This window comes from Esox lucius, chromosome 18 (assembly GCF_011004845.1).
Source record: "Esox lucius isolate fEsoLuc1 chromosome 18, fEsoLuc1.pri, whole genome shotgun sequence".
Lineage (NCBI taxonomy): Eukaryota > Metazoa > Chordata > Actinopteri > Esociformes > Esocidae > Esox > Esox lucius.
This window is the reverse complement of record NC_047586.1, coordinates 1,737,993-1,754,710: the sequence shown is the minus strand read 5'-3', so window position 1 is coordinate 1,754,710 and position 16,718 is coordinate 1,737,993. Positions and strand designations below refer to the sequence as shown.

General features: G+C 43.3%; 1 protein-coding gene across 2 annotated transcripts in view; it reads right to left on the bottom strand.

Moving 5' to 3' along the window:
• nbas (NBAS subunit of NRZ tethering complex) overlaps positions 1-16,718 on the bottom strand; it is a 145,435-nt gene that overhangs the window by 117,653 nt on the left and 11,064 nt on the right. For both annotated transcript variants that reach the window (XM_034287943.1, XM_034287944.1), the window contains exons 7-13: positions 16,038-16,171; positions 10,965-11,098; positions 7,846-7,944; positions 2,845-2,983; positions 2,684-2,746; positions 2,269-2,397; positions 1,796-1,859 (exon numbers count right to left, since the gene is read on the bottom strand). In XM_034287943.1, coding sequence (XP_034143834.1) covers positions 1,796-1,859; positions 2,269-2,397; positions 2,684-2,746; positions 2,845-2,983; positions 7,846-7,944; positions 10,965-11,098; positions 16,038-16,171 — 762 coding nt within the window. The remainder of the gene's footprint in view (positions 1-1,795; positions 1,860-2,268; positions 2,398-2,683; positions 2,747-2,844; positions 2,984-7,845; positions 7,945-10,964; positions 11,099-16,037; positions 16,172-16,718) is intronic.

Genomic DNA, 16,718 nt, shown 5'->3' with positions numbered 1-16,718 from the left:
CAAGGGTGTATTTACTAGGATCAGACTGAATCTGACACCAAGGGTGTATTTACTAGGATCAGACTGAATCTGACACCAAGGGTGCATTTAATGTTTAAGGACTTTAACAGTATAAACATGATGCATAAGATGATTTCATTAAAACCTGGCATTGGTCTGTCTTGGTGGTGCTTATTTAACTGAGAGGTAAAAAGACATGTTGCAGCTCCCCCTTTAGTGGGTCTTGTCCCAATCGCTGGTTGTGGACCGTTGATTAGGGTTGTATAACAATAACACACAGCCTTATAATTTAATGATAATTTAGCGGAAACAAACATTTTAGGTCAATAATTAATAGTCTCATCCAAAGCAGGTCTATAATGGAACATGTACAATGATGTGGAACATAATATTTTCCCAAATGAGCAAAGTAAAAGGCATGTGTCCCCAAAACGGTTACTCTTTAAAAGGAATAACAAATTGAGAAGATTCATGTGTTGGATTTCACCAGCTAAAATACATGTTCACCATGGTTACGTCTCGCTTTTTCTATAATGTATATATTTATTGGTTCCACTTTAGATTAGATTCTGCCCGTTCTTGGTTTCTGTTGGCAATGCCTACTACAGTGCATGAGCAACCTTTCCTCCCGCAACATATTTTGTGTTTTCTTTATTTTTATAAATGGCATCAACGCAAATGACCAGTAGTCTACTGGTTTGATTATTGTTTTTCAAAAATTTAAGTCATTTTGCAGAGCAAGGGTCAACTGTCTGAATACGAGGCCTGATTTGGACCAGTCCAATACTACCATCAGAACTGTGTTGTCAGCACATAACAGGTTCTAAAGTAAGATCATCAGAAGGCAGGATCAAAAACAATTTCTAAAGACCTTCTAAAACCGGTTGTTTATTTCTATCAGTCTGGAAAAGGTTACAAGGTCATTTCTAAGACTCTTTCGGCCAAAATAGCACCTGTTATGTCTGCGAACCAAATATGGCATTTCACAGAAAGGACCTCAGCTGAACCTACAATGTGTCCTCCCACCTGAGGGACCCGCAGAAAATGAGAACTATAAACGAATTCTGTCATTTTGGTTTTTTAACACCAACTATTGCAAATATATCTATATCTTTTTAAAGGAGGAGACAAAACAGGTGGAATGCTTTTATTATACCCTAATGGGGACCTGCTATTGATTGGGGGTGGCCAGTCATTTCTGCTGTTTCGACCCGTTTGGTTTCAGGGAGATAATATGGTTATTCCAAAGTTCCATCAAACCGCATCAATGGGGGAGAGCAATGCAACCAGATGACGCTGCGCTCGTGCTAGCTTCAGCATGCTCACCCTGAATGAGGGAGTTGTGCACACAGAGAGACAGTCGGACAATTACTAAGATAAATTGTAAATATTTGCCATTAAATCCCTTTCATTTAATACCGTTCTGGTTAAATAGCAAGTTGCCAATCCCCAGTTTGAATGTGTGTGGTTGCCAGTCTATTTGGGTTCTGGCTGTATCTCTAACATGGGGCAGTCCTACTACAAACAAACAGACACAAACACACATACACAACTACAAACAAACAAACAAACAAAATCACACACAACTACAAACAAACAGACACAAACACACACACACACACAACTACAAACAAACAATCTCAATCACACACAACTACAAACAGACACAAACACACATACAAAACTACAAACAAACAGACACAAACACACATACACAACTACAAACAAACAGACCAACACACAAACACTAGAAGTTGTCTCAGTAACTGTGTCTTTGCCTTGAAGACCATGTCACCTTTTATCTTCCTCCTCTTCTCTAGAGAGGTCTTCCACTGGGGGTTGATCTCCTCATATCCTGGCTGGGGGAGGAGTGGGGGAGATATGGAAGGACAGATAGGAGAGAGGGGGACAAATAGGGGAGAGAGAGGGACAGATCGGGGAGAGAGAGGGGCAGATAGGGGAGAGGGGGGGCAGATAAGGGAGAGAGAGGGGGGCAGATAAGGGAGAGAGGGGGGGGCAGATAGGGGAGAGAGGGGGGCAGATAGGGGAGAGAGAGGGGCAGATAAGGGAGAGAGAGGGGCAGATAGGGGAGAGAGAGGGGCAGATAGGGGAGAGAGAGGGGGACAGAGGTTACCCTGTGCAGACCAACTCATCTTCCATCACAGGACCAGGAGCACACACATACACACATACAATCACACACATATATTATAGAGAATTAAACACACCCACACACACATTATAGAGAACACACACACGGCTGGTTACCTGTTGCTCTTGCTCCCAGGACGCTGCCTGTCTGAGTGAAGGGAGGTTCCAGACAGACAGGCGGCCAGAGAAGTGGAGGACGGCCAGGAGGGAACCGTCAGGAGATAGACTCATACGAAACACACCGTCCTGGAAAACACACACACACACACACAGTTACAAACTGGAAAAGCAGAAATAACTGCCTGAAAATAGGGAGAGATAGAGAGATTCAGTTTTTAAAAACATGTATTTAACAGTTAAATATTCATGCACTTACATACAGTCAAAACATCAGAGTTGACAAGAAATGTGTCGCACACAAAAACAGCATCCATGTAACCCCACAGAAAGAGTGAGACAGAGGAGGAGAGTGGGAAGGAACGAGCACCAGAGGGAGCAATGGCGGAGGAATGGAGGATGGGGTTCAGAGCACCTGTTCATTGCTGTGCCTGGAGAACAGTCTGAAGCTTGGCATCCTGAAGAAACCTTTACTTTGCTTAAAAACCAGATGGATACAGAGAGACAGAGTTACAGTACAATACACTTGGTGTGTGTCTGTGTGTGTGTCTGTGTGTGTGTGTGTGTCTGTCTCACAGCGCTGGCGTCGTCCTCGTAGCTGGTGACCTGTTTGTAGTGAGGGGGGCCGGACAGAGCTCGCCAGGCCGTGAGACCGAACCTCGTTGCCCTGGACACACCGTCAGCAGATGACTCACACCCCCCCACCAGCAACAACCTGACAGACACACACAGCCAGCATACAGGCCAACATGAGTCATTACTCTGGTCATTACTGTTATTCACTATTCAACCTGACAGACACACACAGCCAGCATACAGGCCAACATGAGTCATTACTCTGGTCATTTCTGTTATTCACTATTCAACCTGACAGACACACACAGCCAGCATACAGGCCAACATGAATCATTACTCTGGTCATTACTGTTATTTACTCTTCAACCTGACAGACACACACAGCCAGCATATAGGCCAACATGAGTCATTACTCTGGTCATTACTGTTATTTACTCTTCAACCTGACAGACACACACAGCCAGCATACAGGCCAACATGAGTCATTACTCTGGTCATTACTGTTATTTACTCTTCAACCTGACAGACACACACAGCCAGCATATAGGCCAACATGAGTCATTACTCTGGTCATTACTGTTATTTACTCTTTGTAAACAGAATAATTGGCCAGGTTGTGACAATGTCAGAAACAACAGTCCTGTCTGGCTCCTTAGCACCCTCTATTGGGCATACATGAAGACAGCTAACACCACTACCAGGGCTGCACACCAATCAGTCATAAAATTATGACCACTGACAGGTGAAGTGAATAACACTGATACACCCATCAGCCATAACATTATGACCACTGACAGGTGAAGTGAATAACACTGATACACCCATCAGCCATAACATTATGACCACTGACAGGTGAAGTGAATAACACTGATACACCCATCAGCCATAACATTATGACCACTGACAGGTGAAGTGAATAACACTGATACACCCATCAGCCATAACATTATGACCACTGACAGGTGAAGTGAATAACACTGAAAATCTCGTTATCATGGCACCTGTCAGTGGGTGGGATATATCAGGCAGCAAGTGAAAATTCTGTCCTCAAAGATGATGTGTTAGAAGCAGGAAAAATGGGCAAGTGTAAGGATCTGAGTGACAAGGACCAAATTGTGATGCCTAGACACTAAGTGGGAACATCTCTAAAACTGCAGCCCTTGTGGGGTGTTCCCGGTCTGCAGTGGTCAGAAACTATCAAACGTGGTGACCAGGGCAATATATACAGGTGCTGGTCATAAAATTTGAATATCATCAAAAAGTTGATTTATTTCAGTAATTCCATTCAAAAAGTGAAACTTGCATATTATATTCATTCATTACGCACAGACTGATATATTTCAGATGTTTATTTATTTTAATTGTGATGATTATAACTGACAACTAATGAAAATCCCAAATTCGGTATCTCAGAAAATTTGAGTAATACTTAAGACCAATAAAAAAAAAAAGATTTTTAGAAATGTTGGCCAACTGAAAAGTATGAACATGAAAAGTATGAGCATGTACAGCACTCAATACTTAGTTGGGGCTCTGCGGCGTGGCATGGAGTCAATCAGTCTGTGACACTGCTCAGGTGTTAGTTGTCAGTCATAATCATCAAAATAAAAAAAATAAACACTTGAAATATATCAGTCTGTGTAGAATGAATGTATACATTATAGAAGTTTCACTTTTTGAATGGAAATACTGAAATAAATCAACTTTCTGATGATATTCTAATTTTATGACCAGCACCTGTATGTGCCAGAATATATATATATATATATTAATGTAAAGACAGCTAACACCACTACCAGGACTATACACAATGGATATATAAAGTCTTCACACCCCTGTTAAAATGCCAGGTTTTTGTGACGTAAAAGAATGAGACAAAGATAAATCATGTCAGAACTTTTTCCACTTTTAATGTGACCTACAATGGGAACAATTCAATTGAAAAACAAACTGAAATCTTCGAGGGGGAAAAATGAAAAATAAAAACCTAAAAATAACCTGGTTGCATAACCTTATAACTGTGTTCAGAATTAACCAATCACATTCAAACTCATGTTAAATAGAAGTCATTACACACCAGCCATAATTTAAAGGGACTCTGATTAATCACAAATAAAGTTCAGCTGTTCTAGTAGGATTTTCCTGACATTTTCTTAGTTGCATCTCAGAGCAAAAGCCATGGTCTGCAGAGAGCTTCCAAAGCATCAGAGGGATCTCATTGTTGAAAGATAACAGTCAGGAGAAGGGTACAAAGAATTTCCAAAGCATTAGATATACCATGGAACACAGTGAAGACAGTCATTATCAAGTGGAGAAAATATGGCACAACAGAGACATTAGCAAGAACTGGACGTCCCTCCAAAATGTATGAAAAGACTAGAAGAAAACTGGTCAGGGAGGATTAGAAGAGGCCTACAGCAACATTAAATTTCTGGCTAGTACTGGCTGTGTGCTACACGTGACAACAATCTCCTGTATTCTTCATATGAATGGACTATGGGGTAGGGTGGCAAGACGGAAGCCCTTTCTTACAAAGAAAAACATCCAATCACGGCTGAAGTTTACAAATACAAACATCAAGTCTCTCAAAAGCATGTGGGAAAATGTGTTGTAGTCTGATGAAACAAAGGTTGAACTTTTTGGCCATAATACCAAAAGGTATGTTTGGCACAAAAACAACACTGCACATCACTCAAAGAACACCACACCCAATGTGAAGCATGGTGGTGGCAGCATCATGCTTTGGGGCTGTTTCTATTCAGCTGGAACAGGGTCAGGGTGGAACCTTAGTCAGGGTGGAGGGAATTATGAACAGTTCCAAATACCAGGCAATTTTGGCACAAAACCTTCAGGCATACATTAGAAAGCTGAAGAGGAAGTTCACCTTTCAGTACGAAAACAACCCAAAGCACACATCCAAATGCACAAAAGCATGGCTTCACCAGAAGAAGATTAACGTTTTGGAATGGCTCAGCCAGAGCCCAGACCAGAATCCAATTGAACATCTGTGGGCTGATCTGAAGAAGGCTGTGCACAGGAGATGTCCTCTGACAGATTTGGAGCACTTTTGTAAAGAAGAGTGGGCAAATATTGCCTAGTCAAGATGTGCCATGCTAATAGACTCCTACCCAAAAAGACTGAGTGCTGTAATTAAATCAAAAGGTGCTTCAACAAAGTACTAGGTTAAGGGTGTGCACACTTATGCAACCAGGTTATTGTGAGTTATTTTTTTTCCCCCTCAAAGATTTCAGTTGGTTTTTCAATTGAATTGTTCACGTAATAGGTCACATTAAAGGTGGAATAAGTTCTGACATGATTTATCTTTTTCGCATTCTTTTACATCACAAGAACCTGGCATTTTAACAGGGGTGCGTAGACCTTTCAATATACACTCACCTAAAGGATTATTAGGAACACCATACTAATACAGTGTTTGACCCCCTTTGCCTTCAGAACTGCCTTAATTCTACGTGGAATTGATTCAACAAGCTGCTGAAAGCATTCTTTAGAAATGTTGTCCCATATTGATAGGATAGCATCTTGCAGTTGATGGAGATTTGTAGGATGCACATCCAGGGCACAAAGCTCCCATTCCACCACATCACAAAGATCCTCTATTGGGTTGAGATCTGGTGACTGTGGGGGCCATTTCAGTACAGTGAACTCATTGTCATGTTCAAGAAACCAATTTGAAATGATTCAAGCTTTGTGACATGGTGCATTATCCTGCAGGAAGTAGCCATCAGAGGATGGGTACATGGTGGTCAAAAAGGGATGGACATGGTCAGAAACAATGCTCAGGTAGGCCGTGGCATTTAAACAATGCCCAATTGGCACTAGGGGGCCTAAAGTGTGCCAAGAAAACATCCCCCACACCATTACACCACCACCACCAGCCTGCACAGTGGTAACAAGACATGATGGATCCATGTTCTCATTCTGTTTACGCCAAATTCTGAATCTACCATCTGAATGTCTCAACAGAAATCGAGACTCATCAGACCAGGCAACATTCTTCCAGTCTTCAACTGTCCAATTTTGGTGAGCTCATGCAAATTGTAGCCTCTTTTTCCTATTTGTAGTGGAGATGAGTGGTACCCGGTGGGGTCTTCTGCTGTTCTAGCCCATCTGCCTCAAGGTTGTGCGTGTTGTGGCTTCACAAATGCTTTGCTGCATACCTCGGTTGTAACGAGTGGTTATTTCAGTCAAAGTTGCTCTTTTATCAGCTTGAATCATTCGGCCCATTCTCCTCTGACCTCTAGCATCAACAAGGCATTTTCGCCCACAGGACTGCCGCATACTGGATGTTTTTCCCTTTTCACACCATTCTTTGTAAACCCTAGAAATGGTTGTACTTGAAAATCCCAGTAACTGAGCAGATTGTGAAATACTCAGACCGGCCCGTCTGGCACCAACAACCATGCCACGCTCAAAATTGCTTAAATCACCTTTCTTTCCCATTCTGACATTCAGTTTGGAGTTCAGGAGTTTGTCTTGACCAGGACCACACACCTAAATGCATTGAAGCAACTGCCATGTGATGGGTTGATTAGATAATTGCATTAATGAGAAATTGAACAGGTGTTCCTAATAATCCTTTAGGTGAGTGTATACTGATGTAAAGACAGCTAACACCACTACCAGGACTAATATATATATTGATGTAAAGACAGTTAACACAACTACCAGGACTAATATATATATTGATGTAAAGGCAGTTAACACAACTACCAGGACTAACATATATATATTGATGTAAAGACAGTTAAACACAACTACCAGGACTAATACATATATTGACGTAAAGACAGTTAACACCACTAACAGGACTAATATATATATTGATGTAAAGACAGTTAACACTACTACCAGGACTAATATATATATTGATGTAAAGAAAGTTTACACTACTACCAGGACTAATATATATATTGATGTAAAGACAGTTTAAACCACTACCAGGACTAATAAATATATTGTGCATTGTGCGTGGTGACGTACCGATGACCAGGGTGGTATAAGGCTGCGGTGATGCCGTGGGAGTAGTGACAAGTGAAACTGAAGCTGTGGTTCTCCTGGTAGCTCTGATTGGTCCCCACACTTAGAAGAGACAAACACACACACACAAAACACTTATTATTAAATAGAAATATTTAAATAAATCCCATTAATTTTAAATCAATTTAAATGACAAATACGTAACATACTGTAATCTAATTATTTCCATATTGATCAATATGATTATCTAATTCTTACCCACATGGTAAAAATTATGATTAACTAATTAATATATATGAATACATTTGCATATTATTACCAAAAAAGTAGTCCATATAAATATGTAACAAATTATTGAAGTCCTTTAAAATCCTTAATGTGTTAGAATCCAGGACAGATTCCACATCCTGAGTGAACCGGCAACTCCAACCAGGCCCCAACCACACTCCAACCACGCTCCAACCAGGCCCCAACCACGCTCCAACCAGGCCCCAACCAGGCCCCAACCAGGCCCCAACCACGCTCCAACCAGGCCCCAACCAAGCCCCAACCACACTCCAACCAAACTCCAACCACACTCCAACCACACTCCAACCACACTCCAACCACACTCTAACCACACTCTAACCACACTCTAACCACACTCTAACCACACTCTAACCACACTCTACTGAATTGAACAAAAAGGCTCCTCAGGATAACATCTCATCATCACACGCCCACAATTTCACAACTTTAAATCAAAACTTGTTCACATCCTGCCGGCAAACAACTCCAACTAAACAGATTAATTCCTTTACTTTTTGTTTATTTGCTCATTTCCCAGCGAGAGCATTGAAGTTTACAGATGGCTTTGAGTTCTGTAATTATGAGAGGGGGTGTGTGTGCGTTAGTAAGTAGCTTTTTCAACATGATAGCAGATCAGTAGCCAACCATGGAGACTGTTGAGGCAGCTTCCACTGTCTTTAAACTCAAACTCAACTTAAGGCCGCTTTTTACATTATTTCTCACACAGTTTATGCTCCGTAGCAGGCACACAAAGTCTTTCATCAGCCTTGAAATAATTGTCCATACAGAAATCAGCCGGTCTCTCTGCAAGGCTGCATGCTTGTTAAAATGCATATGCCTTATAAGCATTTAAAACAAATGAACTTCCCCTGGAACACACCACGTCTTTCAGACTAATGTTTGGCCACAATCCAGGGTATTTAAATGGAATTAATTTGGAAACACTTGGGAATAAATCCTTGGATACTTTAGCTGATAAATGGCACATTACCCTTTGTGCACCCTAGTTACATAGTGGGGCACCACAGGAAGAAGTGCGCCCATTGAGGACACATCACTACTCTGGGAATCGAAGCGTTTGGCAAAGGACCAGAATAGTTGAGTAATTGATTTTGGAAAACTTGGAAATAACGCCAAAGATATAAATAGTGTGAATCTCCCTGGCAGACCTGTGTGGGTGGAGACTCATTACAGATATCAATCCCTGTTTGAGATGCTGCCCATCTAACTTCTCATCAGCCAAGAGACGTGGACAAACTCCCACACAAACACACAAGCTACACACACAGAATAACAATTTCTACTTTTACAGGACAAAAAATGTAAACCCATTAAAAACACTCCAAAAGCTAACCGTAACCCAAAATGCCTATTGTTAATCTACACCAAACCCTAATCTATCCTGAGGGCAGAAATAGATTACGCACTAGGGCTGCGCGATTTGGATAAAAAATTGAATCATGGTTTATTTGACAAATATTTTACATTGCGTTTATGATTTGTGATTTTCAAACATTCAGCATAGATAATCTCAATTTAAAACAGAGATCATAGTTTAATAGCACATCATGTAGACTGAATAAAAATCAAGTTAAAATTCAGTGTTTCAATTTTACCCTTATTAACAATTTCAAGGTGCAAACTAATTTCATGCAATGGTGTTTTCGGCATTTGCTATACTTGTGCCGTTGCCATAGCTGGTTAGGCAACATTTCTCAACCCTTGAGGTATATTTTCTCCCATATTAAGTGTGTTTGTAATCACCGACATTAAAGCCGAAACTTTTAATAAGCATGCTGTTGTGTATGTGGGACAATATATCTTGGTGTCACTCACTAACTGGAAGCAGACGTCTTCGCTTGCATTTGCAGTGTTAGGTCAAACTAATATTGAACAAGAAACCAGGCCAGCCTAGTTCAGCCGGCCCGCAATAGAAAATGTTGCCACCTCGAGATTAGAAATCAGGTCGCCCACGTGAAAGGCTGAGTCGTTAACCACTACAGCACCGAGCTGTAAAGTTGCTGGGTGTCAGTATAGGCTTACTAGTATCTACTAACCTCCCAGGAATAATCATAAGAATTGAGCAATTTCTAGCGAGACTGAAGATGAACTATTCCATGCCAGCAACGGTCGCAATATAATATAGTTTCAGGTTTCGGTTTTAGCCTGCAAAGTTTTCACCAATATGGAAAAATTCACAATGCATATTTCGCATTGCCTACGAGGATATACGAACTCGGGACCTATAGTTCACAAGTCCGCTTCTCTGACCACTACGTTATTTAACATGGGGTAGTTAGTCAGGCACTCAGTCAGTCAGTCAGTCAGTCAGTAAGAGACATTGGCTATGCTTACGCGGTCCGGCAAAAACCATCAAGTATTTTAACAAAATGACTCCAAGAATTTAAGGAATGTATAAAAATACCTACAGCCCCCACAATAAAAACTATTACGGACGTACGATGCATGCCGTTGCCTCCAGTGTATTGTTGCGCATATCATTCACCTTTATTTGGAGCTACAAATCACGCAAGATGGCGATTTGGATATTGCACATTTCAAAATGGCATTTTTGATCATAATTCGATTCATTGTGTAATCCTAATATACACCCACACACACTCAAAGACACACACACACACACACACACACACACACACCTATGCACATGTATACACACCTTATGACACGCTTACCATACCACCCTACACACTTACATAATACAAATATACACATTGGCCAAATGGGACGCACACACACACAGTACATATTCACACACATAGAAACAGTAAACTCCTAAGTAGAGGTTTGAAAGTCAAGACAGGGACCAATACCTGACCAGGTAGCTCTTGAGCCCACCCCCGTATGTGATGACGAGCAGCTCTGCGGACCACTGAGCACTGACCGTGTATTCCAGAAAGATCAGGCCGGCTGCCGCATAGCTGAAGTCGCCCGGGAAACGGGCCACCTGGAGGGAAACATTAAAACAACACCGTCAGGACACAACAGCAGCAACGCTGTTTAATGTGACTCGAGGAGAAGGACGTTGCACAAGGCCAATAGTGGGGTGTAGAGGGGAGTAGTAGGAGGTAGTGGGGAGTAGAGGGGAGTAGTAGGAGGTAGTGGGGAGTAGAGGGGAGTAGTGGGAGGTGGTGGGGAGTAGAGGGGAGTAGTAGGAGGTGGTGGGGTGTAGAGGGGAGTAGTAGGAGGTGGTGGGGTGTAGAGGGGAGTAGTAGGAGGTGGTGGGGTGTAGAGGGGAGTAGTAGGAGGTGGTGGGGAGTAGAGGGGAGTAGTAGGAGGTGGTGGGGAGTAGAGGGGAGTAGTAGGAGGTGGTGGGGTGTACAGGGGAGTAGTAGGAGGTGGTGGGGAGTAGAGGGGAGTAGTAGGAGGTGGTGGGGAGTAGAGGGGAGTAGTAGGAGGTAGTGGGGAGTAGAGGGGAGTAGTAGGAGGTGGTGGGGAGTAGAGGGGAGTAGTACGAGGTGGTGGGGAGTAGAGGGGAGTAGTAGGAGGTGGTGGGGAGTAGAGGGGAGTAGTAGGAGGTGGTGGGGAGTAGAGGGGAGTAGTAGGAGGTGGTGGGGAGTAGAGGGGAGTAGTAGGAGGTGGTGGGGAGTAGACGGGATTAGTAGGAGGTGGTGGGGTGTATAGGGGATTAGTAGGAGGTGGTGGGGAGTAGAGGGGAGTAGTAGGAGGTGGTGGGGAGTAGAGGGGAGTAGTAGGAGGTAGTGGGGAGTAGAGGGGAGTAGTAGGAGGTGGTGGGGAGTAGAGGGGATTGGTAGGAGGTGGTGGGGAGTAGAGGGGAGTAGTAGGAGGTGGTGGGGAGGGGAGTAGTAGGAGGTGGTGAGGAGGGGAGTAGTAGGAGGTGGTGGGGAGTAGAGGGGAGTAGTAGGAGGTAGTGGGGAGTAGAGGGGAGTAGTAGGAGGTGGTGGGGAGTAGTAGGAGGTGGTGGGGAGTAGAGGGGATTGGTAGGAGGTGGTGGGGAGTAGAGGGGAGTAGTAGGAGGTGGTGGGGAGTAGAGGGGAGTAGTAGGAGGTAGTGGGGAGTAGAGGGGAGTAGTAGGAGGTGGTGGGGAGTAGAGGGGATTGGTAGGAGGTGGTGGGGAGTAGAGGGGAGTAGTAGGAGGTGGTGGGGAGGGGAGTAGTAGGAGGTGGTGAGGAGGGGAGTAGTAGGAGGTGGTGGGGAGTAGAGGGGAGTAGTAGGAGGTAGTGGGGAGTAGAGGGGAGTAGTAGGAGGTGGTGGGGAGTAGAGGGGATTGGTAGGAGGTGGTGGGGAGTAGAGGGGAGTAGTAGGAGGTGGTGGGGAGGGGAGTAGTAGGAGGTGGTGGGGAGGGGAGTAGTAGGAGGTGGTGGGGAGTAGAGGGGAGTAGTAGGAGGTGGTGGGGAGTAGAGGGGAGTGGTAGGAGGTAGTGGGGAGTAGTAGGAGGTGGTGGGGAGTAGAGGGGATTGGTAGGAGGTAGTGGAGAATTGCAGAAGTTGGTTGAATCTTGAGGTCACCAAGGCTCTAAATATGCAATTAGACAGCACATCCATGCCAAAAAGCTATTTGGATATCTTCCCCAGAGGAAAACCTCTACTCTCATCAATACAAACTCCAGGTCCTATCTTGAGCTTTATTACAACTTAATTGAAACTAGATATTATGACCAGATGAGAAAACACAATTCCATAAACATCCAAAGTGGGTTTGGTGTGAAAACAGTTGCACATGCTGAAAATATTCTTATTTCGTTATTTTTCCGTTTACATTAATGTAATGTTTAGTGACATGAAGTAAGGCCTTTGGAAACATTGTATAGGGAAGTATGGAAATGTGAAAATTACCACATCTATGTAATTGCTTGTCAGAAAATCTGAAGAGGATAGAGAACATTTCTTGTATTTCTGAAACAATTTTAATAAGAGTAAACAGTGTTTAAATGCAGTCAGTTCTACTATTTGATAAGAATATTCCAACGCCTTTCTCCACACATTTCTCTGATTACCTCGAACACATAATTAACAAAAGGCAGGTCCAGTCAGAAAATACATTATAATTGCACAGACCCAAGACCCATTGAAATTATGCCAAACCCGACCCAGTTCAGAGACAAAAGTTGAGAAAAGTAAAAATGTTGTACTCCGAGCCCATTGGGTCACCAATCAGCTCTCTCACAGCAGGAAGATTTGTGACCCATTGCCTTCAGCCAATGACTAACAGCAGAACACAATGTTGTATATACAGCAGAAGTCAGATGTTTGGACACACTTGTGCCCAAACATTTGATTGGTAGTGTATAACCAATATATCACTTATAATTTACCTTTCATCCATATTAAAAATACTTTAGCTCGTAGTTGTTATAATGCTGTAATGGATAAAGCTAATAATATAACTTTTGGAATGTATTTTCTTTTTACTTTTGTACAACAAAAGTTTTCTTATTTCCCAGACAATCCAATAAGCCCCATTGAATTGAATTGAGAGTGTGTAAGAGAGACTAAGAGACAGAGAGGGAGGAGGAGAGAGATTAAGAATTGAAGATGTCTTCAGACAATAGCAGAATGTGACAGAGAGATGTGTGACCAGAGTTACTATCCCTGACAGCCGGACAGAGATGGAGAGGGGAGAGAGGAAGATGGAGAGGGGAGAGAGGAAGATGGAGAGGGGAGAGAGGAAGATGGAGAGGGGAGAGAGGAAGATGGAGAGGGGAGAGAGGAAGATGGAGAGGGGAGAGAGGAAGATGGAGAGGGGAGAGAGGAAGATGGAGAGGGGAGAGAGGAAGATGGAGAGGGGAGAGAGGAAGATGGAGAGGGGAGAGAGGAAGATGGAGAGGGGAGAGAGGAAGATGGAGAGGGGAGAGAGGAAGATGGAGAGGGGAGAGAGGAAGATGGAGAGGGGAGAGAGGAAGATGGAGAGGGGAGAGAGCAATATGGAGAGGGGAGAGAGGAAGATGGAGAGGGGATCATAATGTGAAAGGACAGGAAGTGCATGAGAGGAGAGAGGGAGAGAGAAGGAGAGTGTAAAGAAAAGCTGAAGGACTTGAATCTTAAATTATACAGACAGTTATGACTTAAGGGGAAAGAGTGATGTGATAGAGAGAGACAAATAGTGAGTCAGAGAAAGACAGAGAGAGAGGGAGGGAGAGAGAGAGAGAGAGAGAAAATTTTGGACTTTTGAAAAGGATTAACCCTCCAGAGGAGCAGGGGGGCTTAGGGCTTCAAGCAGCCAGAAAATGTGCTCCACGCTTGGGCTGCATCGCCTGACTGACCCCCTCTCTGGAGCCTAGAGTCAGAAACACACAAATACAGTGTGTGTCTGTGGTCTGTGTGTGTGTGTTGGAGGATGTGTGGAATGTGGTCACTGAAGATTCAGTGGCATCTGTCCTAAGACTGGGGGAGTTAACTACAGGTTAACTACTCAAGTCTTCCTGAGCCGATACAAAGGGATACAAATGAGGGGGGAGGACCTGTTTGGAATTGACCTGATGACAAGGAGATCCGTTCCAAAAGCAAGACTGAAAAACACGAGAAACATACCTGTACAGGTCCAGATCCGAGAAACCCGTTCAGCACCGAAAGTGGAAAGAGAAAAAAAAAAACTCAACATGGCGCAGCACCATAAACCAGCTAAACAAGCAATACTGGCAAAGCATGCCCCAATTCATGCTACTGTTACACGTAATTAACATAACTAGGTAACTATTAACTAGTTTATAAAATGACTGTCTAAACAGAGCGGAACCAGCCAACAAAACAACATCAGTGAGCTTGTCCTATTTCAACCGATTCATGATCATCACAACCTGCTTCGGTTGACATTCCCACACATATTTTGTCAGTTTGTCTATAATATGGAGTCATTTAAAATGAAACAGTGAACTCCCATAAGGCTGGAGGCAAAAAAACAAACACAACCTAGTTAGTACACAACAAGGATGTCATTTGGATGGGCTACTTTCCCCCAGATCCCACATCGCTTTTTGGTGGCTACAGTAGCCTATAACTAGCTAGAAGGCATATAGGAGCCTCTAGGGAAATCTACCAGTGCATGAAGGCCCTGAGCAGGAGCAAACTAGCAAGAAATGGGAATCCCTTCAGTAGACAGGCTATACAGAACTCAGTGACTGTTATCCAAAGCCACCATGTTATTGTCATAGATCAAATAGGTAATGCGGTCACATGACATGGTGACAGAGAGCCCAGGGAGGGGTTGTTTGATTGGGACAGGTATGTTGCCCAGGGAGAGTCCATGGTAGGCCTGATAACAGGTCCATGGTAGGCCTGATAACAGGTCCATGGTAGGCCTGATAACAGGTCCATGGTAGGCCTGATAACAGGTCCATGGTAGGCCTGATAACAGGTCCATGGTAGGCCGGATAACAGGTCCATGGTAGGCCTGATAACAGGTCCATGGTAGCTCGCATTACAGTGTGGAAATATCGTATACTAATAAAGTGTGGAAACAGGAAAATGGTGAACACAATCGCTCTGAATTTCAATAAGATTTAATTTCACTAACAAGCTTCCTCAGTTTCCCCATTAACGGGAAATTGTGTCTTTATGTGTTTAGGTGTGTAATGTTGTGTGTGTTTGTGTCTTTATGTGTTTAGGTGTGTAATGTTGTGTGTGTTTGTGTCTTTATGTGTTTAGGTGTGTAATGTTCTGTGTGTGTCTTTATGTGTTTAGGTGTGTAATGCTGTGTGTGTGTTTGTGTCTTTATGTGTTTAGGTGTGTAATGCTGTGTGTGTGTGTTTGTGTCTTTATGTGTTTAGGTGTGTAAGGTTGTGTGTGTGTGTGTGTCTTTATGTGTTTAGGTGTGTAATGCTGTGTGTGTGTGTGTGTGTCTTTATGTGTTTAGGTGTGTAATGCTGTGTGTGTGTGTGTGTAATGTTGTGTGTGTGTGTAATGTTGTGTGTGGGTGTGGTTAGTTACCGGGGGGATGATGAACAGTTCGCTGCCCATAAGGTCGAAGACACGAACCGTGCCGGTACTGTCGGCGAACGCCAGCAGGGTGCAGTCATGTGACCAAGCCACCCGACGCCACTGGGGACTGGGGTCCTTGGGCACTGGAACACACACACACATTTAGATACAAACGTGCATGCTTCAGCGAACACACACACACAGTTAAAAATATCCATACTCATTATTACACACACACACACACACACACACACACACACACACACACACACACAGTTAAACATATCCAGGCTCATTATTACACACACACACACAGTTAAACATATCCACACTCATTAGCACACACACACACACACAGTTAAACATATCCACACTCATTAGCACACACACACACACAGTTTAACATATCCACACTCATTATTACACACACACACACACACAGTTAAACATATCCACGCTCATTATTACACACACACACACACACAGTTAAACATATCCACACTCATTAGCACACACACACACACACACACACACACACACACACACACACAGTTTAACATATCCACACTCATTATTACACACACACACACACAGTTAAACATATCCACGCTCATTATTACACACACACACACACACACACACACACAGTTAAACATATCCAGGCTCATTATTACACACACACACACAGTT